General features: G+C 43.3%; 1 protein-coding gene across 1 annotated transcript; it reads right to left on the minus strand.

The window, feature by feature from the left end:
- Positions 1-2,725: 2,725 nt before the first annotated feature.
- LOC132388336 (LIM/homeobox protein Lhx6-like) lies at positions 2,726-8,490 on the minus strand (the record flags this gene model as incomplete). The annotated part of the gene is made up of 4 exons (XM_059960668.1): positions 7,917-8,490; positions 6,712-6,783; positions 5,253-5,435; positions 2,726-2,847 (listed from the first exon to the last, which is right to left on the minus strand). Coding segments are annotated over exons 1-4 (455 nt in total), but the record flags the coding sequence as incomplete, so codon positions are not given.
- Positions 8,491-8,848: the final 358 nt, after the last annotated feature.

An 8,848-nucleotide genomic window follows, 5' to 3' on the forward strand; every position in this document is an offset into this window, starting at 1 on the left:
TTTGATATTTGAAGGGAAATTAACCTAACAGGCTGTCACAACACGTGTCATGCGCCGTGATATATTTGTAAAACATGTTTGCTCAAATCTAAAAATATTGTTCATTTGACAGAACACGAAGTCAGAATGGAAAAAAAGCTGCGAGTTTTTTTTTAATAGCTGAACATTAAATAGGGAGTTGCTGAGGGGATTGGTCCGGCTAATACATTAATGGTGAGAAACGTCTGCTTTGTTTGAGTGTACAGCAGGTAACGGCCTGTCTCGGAGAGCCGATATGATGGGGCGTGTATCCATTAACAACTGGTTGCATCACTGTCTGCTACGGAGGGGCCACTGCACAGGATCAGGAAAAGCTGCAGAAAGTTGTAAACTCAGCCAGCCCCATCGTGGGCATCAGCCTCCCCAGCACCGAGGGCACCCTCGACAGGCGGTGCCTCTAAACGGTGAGGTCCATTATTAAGGACCTCATCATAAAGGAGGTGCCCTCTTCTCATTGCTACCATCGAGGAGGACGTACAGAAGCCTGAAAACACACATTGTTTCAGAAACAACTTCTTGTCCTCTACCATCAGATTCCTGAATGGACACTGAACCCATGACCTCACTATTTTTTTCTCTTTTTGGCTCTCTTTTTATACCACTTATTTAATTTATTATATATATACCTGTTATTGTAATTTATAGTTTTATTATTACGTATTGCAATGTATTGCTGTCACAAACCACAAATTTTACGACATAAGCCGGTAATATTTAGCCTGATCCAGATTCTAAATATCCAGACCCAAACAATCCTACGGGTTTTTACCAGACAATTCCTGGTTTCCTAATAACACGTTTGAAGTGACACATTTTAAAAATAGTTCCCACAAGCTCAGCATCAGTTCAACATAAAACTTGCCGCCATTTCTCGAATGTGCGCGTTAACTCGCCTCAAAGCGAAATCGCCCCCATTCACCTCTGAAAGTGACATTAACAGTGATGTCCAACTTAATGGTGATCTGCTACATAATACCAAGCACCTACCACCTTCAAACTAACATTAACACGTATTGAAGGCTATTTAATGTCATTTCCAGGACACAAGCGTAAAGGAGAATTTATTGTTACTCAGATACGATGCAACACGAAACAAAATGAGACAATAAGGAAAAGAACACAATAATAAAAACACAATAAATATAAATACACATGAGAGCTTACATACAGAGATTGATTGTTTGTCCATAAAGTGACGCTAGGCTGTACATAAAGTGACTGACGGGAAATAATAAAGTGGTGGGATGTGTTAGTGGGTGGAGGTGCTGATCAGCTTTACTGCTTGGGGGAAATAACAGTTTTTGAGTCTGGTGGTCCTGGCGTGGATGCTACGTAGCCTCCTCCTTGACGGGAGTGGGAGAAACAGTCTATTAGCAGGGTGGGTGGGATCCTTCATGAAGTGAATAGCTCTTTCCCGGTATCTTTATGTATATAACCCACTTCTGTGCCCACTAAATGTTATAGGAATCCTGCGGAAATTTTACAATCGCAATTCGTTTATTCAAGTCTTTACACAGGGTTAGCTGTTTCACCATTCAACTTCAGTGGCTTCATTAGGCGAGAGACCAAGTTAAGAATTCGGGACACAACGGGCCCCGGCCCGATTTACACCGACTCCATTCTACAGCTGGAACATTAAATTTGGTTGCAGTGAGCGGGCAGGGTTACAACCCCGCGTTGCGAACATATAGCCAATGTAAGATGTTTCACACCGAAAGAGCCGCTCATTACGCTCCGTACTATCCACATTCTCGGGGGTCCGGTTATTCTCCTAGAATTATTATCACGCAGATGGGTGAAAGATAATGGGACGAGAGATATATAAGCGGGTGACGGAAACTGAAATGGGAAGAGTATGGACAGTTGAGTCCACACTGTGGAGGTGACGCCAGCTGCGGACGGGACTCGGGGAGAGTTTGTGATTTGGTAAACAGATCGGTAAAACTTTCCTTCAACTTTCAAAGCGCCTGCAGGGCTCAATGAGGAGTGCGGTTGGAGGCCGGGAGATAGGAGATAATTGGTTCTGGTGACAATAGAGTCTTTTCAAACTCTCACTCACTCACACACACACACACACACACACACACACACACACACACACACACACACACACACATCTCGTAAAGAGACCAAGTTCCCCGCTAAACTCCAGCTCACCCAATATCGGCCCTACCCACTGAGAGACTCAACACATCTTTCACCTTGAAATGCTGTTTCTTTTGCATGATTAATCAACTAAAGAAATGTCCTCGTCCTCTAGTGTGATATTTTAATATTGTATTTTTGTCGTTATTGTTAAATTTATTTTGCCTCGTTAGTTATGTTTTATGATATCAGTTTCGCTACATTAACATAACTAGTTGATGTAACTTATACTAGATAATATTAATACTTATGCTTCATCCTTTGAGAATCCCTCGCCAAGTTTTATATTGGAGTACTATAAAGTGAACTCTATATATGTAAAGCTCTGCATTTCTTTTTCGCTATATATATATAATATAAATACAGTATTATAGATAGATAGATAAATACATATATAGAGAGAGGCAGATATAGATCGATGGATAGAAAAAATTGATAGACAAGTAGATATTATACATTTAAATTAATGCATTTTTAACAAATCTCTTTACCAAATGGGATCATAAACGATGCACATTTGCAGTAAGTTGTAAATGCTTACCTGAAATAATCCACTTTGCAAAAGATTTCTTTGTTTTTAATGTAACAGCTGGCGTGCCTGCGCAGGGAAGTCCTGCAGACGGAACAAGCGAGGCAGCGAACATGCCATATCAAATTATTCACCTGCAAATTAAATGCGGGACATCCATCAACTGTCACTGATCACATCACGCAGTCACCTCGGCTAAACACATCCAACATCAGACAGCCACCTCGGCTGAACACATCCTCAAACTCGGAACTGAACCCAACAGTTCGGCTCATTCATGAGGAACTATACAATTTATTCAATGTTATCTATGAGATTATTATCTGCGACCCCACCGTGCTATTGTCGGAACGCACAGAGTGTAAAATTCGATTCCTATGGAACTGAGAAGTTGTAGCACTTCCTGCCAATACTTCAGACACATCTTCTATCCTTATTATAAACACATAGGTTGTTATAATTAGGCTTAATTGTGCATTTTTCATTTACAATGTACTTCATATTCGATTAATTTATTACAATTTATTGTAATATATATTTAGAGGTGCTGACATGCTCCCCTTTTGATTTAACAAAATATTATAGTCGGCTTAAGCAAGAAAAGCAAAAATTGAAAGTTTAATTAAAAAGAATAATATTTAAGTTCGTTGTTTAAACCAGTTTATTTTGACGCTGGCATTTGGTTCTACATGCACATTACACCTCGGTTGCCTGATGTCTGACGGTTCTTTCTGAATTACGTTCAAAAACGATCATATTTTTCTTAAATGTATTTTAGCACGGTGATATATGAGTCCTCTCGCGATTTCGTGGAAAGGTAGGCAGACGATGATAAAAGTCGCCCTCACCGCAACTGATTTTTTTTTACACAGGGAATTGATTTTAATTATTGTCGTAACGTCTCCACATATCTCACCCCTCCATTGGGCAGAACTCTGCAGTGGTAACTTAGAAACAACCGCAAGCTGCTGCAGCTGCCAACACAGGATTTGTTTCTTTTTCGTAATTAGGATGAATCTATAAAATATAAACGGATAACGCGAAGGAACCGAGCGCCAGAAATCGGTGCCCTTCCCCACATATATAAGCGGGTGAAATTATGGGTTTACAGCCACTGAACTGACCGGGTGTCCTGTTAACTACCCATTCCTCACGGATGATCAATAGAAAAATATAATCGTTTGATAAAGTAAGAGTTTGCGCTGTTCAGTCAGTATGCCTGTCGGGTGGTTAACGCTTAACCAGGGGTTAGAAAGCAACAGTTTCGAGATCGTTTGTGGAGTGTCGTTCCCTAGTCCTCGGCTAAAGCAGCCTGATTCACTTTCCATAGACCTTTATCTACCCAGCATGCATAACGCCTCTTAAATCAACATCAGGGAGTTTGGGACGTTGCCAACAAGACATTTTTAGGTCCGGCTGCGAAGGCACGTCCAATGACAGCTCAAGTCTCGGCCTTTTCGGAAGACATTTTATCTCGGTGTTTGGACCGTTCTTTACCTTATCCATCTGAAAAATTGGGAACGTTATCAATACCCTGGCGTCAACTGAAAACAAAAGCTCACATGCAGGGGTCCAGGGAGTTGAAAATCTACTGGCTGCCGAAATGTTGTTTTAAAAAATTAAGAGTTAACTTTTCGTGTACATATACAGCATTAAATATAAAATGAGGATAGACAGAAACAACAGCGGTTCACCGGGAAGCTGCCTGGATTAGAGGGCATGGACTATAATGAGAGGTTGGACAAACTCGGCAGAGGCTGTGGGGAGATCTGATAGAGGTTTATAAGATTATAAGAGGCATAGATACAGTAGACAGTCTATTTTCCCCCAAGGTTGAAACGTCTAATACCAGAGGGAATGTATTTAAGGTAAGAGGGGTAATTTCAAAGGAGATGTCAGGGACAAGTTTATTTTTACACAGAGAATGCAAGATGTCGGAGTGTACAGCCTGGAGTGCTGAGAAAGGCACGTACATTAGGGACTTTCAGACAGACACATTAATGTGAGGAAGATGGAAGCTTATGGGCATTGCAAACTAGAGGAATTCTGCAGATGCTGTAAATCCAGAGCGACACACACAAAATGCTGGAGGAACTCAGCAGGCCAGGCAGCGTCTATGGATAAAAGTACAGTCGACGAATGCCCTGGTAAGGGTCTCGGCCCGAAACATCGACTGTACTTTTTTCCATAGATGCTGCCTGGCCTGCTGAGTTCCTCCAGCGTTTTGTGTGTGTTGGACATTGTGTAAGCAGAAGAGATTAGTTAGCCATTCGATTACTAGTTTAATTGTTTTAACGCAACGTTGTGGGCCGAAGGACAGGTCCCTCTGCAGTATTGTTCTATGTTTTAAATTTTGATAGAGGAAATGGACATTTCACACTGTCCTTTCCTCCTCGTGCCCATGACCTCCTTCTCCGTTTTAACTGAAGCTTCGGACTCTGTGACTGTTAACCGCTTCGTGCGCGATTGTAACTGCGGCATGTCGAAGCGTTTTGCCAGTCGGTGCAACACCCGCTGACCTCCTCCTCAAAACACTCACCTTCAGCAGATATTTATCTAAGATCTCTAAACCACAGCTGGCGCAGATGTTCTTGTCGGCGGAGATGATGGAATACGACGAGGAAGGCGGGGATGAAATCGACGGGGTAGACGGGGGACTGGGGGAAGATCGAATCTCATCTTTCTCCATGTTCGCTCCCAGCGTGTCGTTATCCGAATGAGACTGGGGGCCAGAGACGTGAACAGTGAATACAACTGTATCGTTCTTAAAAGTATCGTAGAACTTACAAACAACTTTTCCGTGCACAGTTTTAAATTTAGATACTGAATTTCATCCCTACATTCAAACACGATGCTGATGGTCTTTCCCACGTTACAGTCGATGGTATATATTCGAATTGATTGCCAGATTCATAGGATATAAGATATAGGATCGGCTTGTACTAAAATAAAATCATATAATTTTCACCTCGATAGATAGGATCTTCTGGGAAAATACAGTTGTCGTCTTTCAGTTAAAGATGCCTTTATCCAGTACACATTACTCAGATGCACATCGCTCTAAACAAGGGCTGCTTTTGAAAAATATGTCTGAATGTGTCTAAGCCCTAGTATTTGAAAGGCATCTGTCAAAAAGTATTGGTGTTCGATTCTTGATTGTGTTAAACCTCGGAAATCGCTTGAAAATTACTGTTATTGAGTCGAGTGCAGAGGGGGTCGAAGGATTATTAATAAATTGCATCTCTGAGCCTTGGAGACGGTTACCTATTCCCACCTGTTTAGAGCTTGTGTGTACGCCGGTTTCTCGCTCCAGCGACAGGGACGGACTGGAATGCCAGCTACAAGCTGCACGGATGATCTGCCCCGATCGGCGGTCGATTTCAAACTAGATTAGTCGGCCTAGCCACGGCCTCCCACTTTTGACTTGCACTCGGGAATCGAAGGGAAACGCATTCTTTGACACGGCTTGTTGAAAAGGTTCTAAATATTATGTGCTTAGCCAACAAGAAACAAAACACTTCATCTTGTCAGCCGGGCTGATTTATATCTGAAGAACGCAGTTTGATTGGTATCGTTTAAAAATGCAAATATATTAAAACTCTTGTGTTACAGGGAGAAACACCCGGAGCGCTGAAAGCGCTACCGACTTTGTACGAAGTAACGCGCCCTAAAGGATTTTAAATCAAATAGTTTCAATTATAGTACTGCGCCGTTTTGAAGTCAGCCTGTCAAAAATCATTACACAATGGTCAGTTTCAAGAAAAGATTAAGACCGATTTAAAAAAAATATATATATATATAAAAGCTGCACGCAATATACGATACGGTAAAATAAATATTGTTCCCTGTTTGTAACAGCGTTCAAATGTTCTGTAAAACTGGGTGAATATTCGAGTTACACCGGGGAGGTGGGGTGAGGGGGGAATTAAATCTCAGATCCGGAATCAGGTAAGACAAACGCCGGGCGGACGAAGCAAGTTCGGGAAGACTTGACTTACCACGGTGCGGGGGACGCTGCTTTCCACGCAGCGAGACGCGGCTTGTAGATGCTCTCTGTCCTGTGACATTACCTTCGAGAGAGATTGCAAACCAGAAACATGAAATGCACTGCTTACTATCGCCGTTTCATAAAGTTCTTTAAAGGAGGTCTAAACGTTTATATATGCGGCTAAAAGAATAAATAATATTTTTTCTAGTGGGCATTTACATCCAGGCAACAATACTGCATTTAATGAGGCAATTTTAATTTTGATTCGATCCCTTATCCACTTCACCCTGGGCTCTTGAAGTAATCGCTCACTTTCTGATCAATCTTAGCCGGGGAAATAAACCACCGACAATTAGAACCTGGATGAAATCCGGAAGATAAGTATGTCAATTACAGCTGTCAATCAACATGGCATCCGGGCAACGCGGCTTTGGAAATCTGATTTCCTAAATGGTAGTAATTAAAAATCTAATATTTTTTCGAACGAATGACTAGGAGATGAGGCGTGAAGTAGGCATCTTTTGCAAGCTCTTTTTTTTAAATGTTTGATCGAGATTTGCAATTGCAATTGCTCCTTTTTTTAGCTAATGCCGAGCAGGAAGGTAGTAATTTCTGGATCTATAGTGCCGTGTTAAATGAACACAGAGCAGCCTTCGATTATTGGTTTCTATTGAGGCTCGGTGGCTGCAAGTCCGCTCTGCCGGCCCTTTTTTGGCGCTCGGCTTTGCATCTTAGCATTGCATCATCATCTCGTTTCCAGAGGTCTTTTAAAACATTACAGGCTGGGCTGAATATATTCCACCCCAAACCGAAATGGTTACGGGCATAATTGCTCTTTAAGCAACTATTTGAAATGTGCCCACACCAAGCACAGCGCCGAGCTCCATTTGCTCCTGGTTCTTATATTCTACCTTCGAACACCAGATTTCAGTGTCCGGCCGATCACTCCCCTTTTACCTTACATCGGGAAATATTTTCTCCCTGCTAATAGTTTGCGTAATTCGTGAGAGAATGGTCTTTTCCAAATGTAAAAAATATCTGCACAAAACAATCTCTACGTTAATTGCAACGAACTTGGTTTCACGGTCGGGTTAAACAGGGCTGTCGACAGAAAGTTTCAGAAAACTCGTTCTTGCGCCGATTACAGAAGGACATTTCTCGACCCCCTCTCCCCACCAGCTCACTTCAGTAAAACAGGAACTTTTTTTTGGTTACCTTTTCGGCCAGGAAACCTTCGGCTAGGACCTTGTTCCCCTCTGGCAGAAGTACCAGGCTCTCGCTTTTCCAGAACATGGGAGCGCCGAGTCTGGGAAGCTGTGGTTCCGCAACGCCGAGGGAAGGTCCGGTGAATCTTCGGCTGCCGCCTAGGCGGTTCAGAAATCCAGTTTGCTGGTTTTGGCAGCCGAGTTCGGTCGGAGTACAGCGAGGAAGGCTGACAGGGGCGAGGGGGTACACTCAGAGGGTCTGGACATCAAACAGAGTTCTACAATCATTTGGCGGATAGAGGGAGAGGGAAAGGGGAAGAAAGAGAGAGAGAGACTCAGAGACAGACAGAGAGGGGGGAAGAGAGAGACAGAAAGAGGGAGAGACGGAGTGGGAGAGACAGAGAGAGAGAGAGAGAGAGTGGGAGAGAGACAGAGAGAGAGAGAGAGAGAGTGGGAGAGAGGCAGAGAGAGAGAGAGGGAGAAAGAGGGGGAGAGAGAGAGAGAGAGAGAGAGAGAGAGAGAGAGAGAGAGAGAGAGAGAGAGAGAGAGAGAGAGAGAGAGAGAGAGAGAGAGAGAGAGAGAGAGTCTTACACACACAAACACAAGTCAGGCTGAAGTCTCAGATCCGAAGTCGGCGAACTGTTCGTCGGCTGCGCGCTTCTCCCAGAGACTAAATGCTTACCGGACTTTCGGTTAAAAAAAATCTTCCTTCCAACTCTTCCGCCTGGAGGTAAAGTAGCCGGGAGCGAGGAAGTGGAGGGACTCGCTGTTGTAGGACTGGCCTGTTCTGTCAGATGCTGGGGGCAGTCCGGAGAGAGTAGCTGGTGTAGGACTGGCCTGTTGTGTCAGATGCTGGGGGCAGTCCGTGGCAGGGGTTTAGGGGGGTCTGTTTATTCTAACCGTATAATCGAGAGTGACTGGAGGGGCTGCGGGACAACGTCT

Source organism: Hypanus sabinus, unplaced genomic scaffold (genome assembly GCF_030144855.1).
Source record: "Hypanus sabinus isolate sHypSab1 unplaced genomic scaffold, sHypSab1.hap1 scaffold_2982, whole genome shotgun sequence".
Taxonomy (NCBI): domain Eukaryota; kingdom Metazoa; phylum Chordata; class Chondrichthyes; order Myliobatiformes; family Dasyatidae; genus Hypanus; species Hypanus sabinus.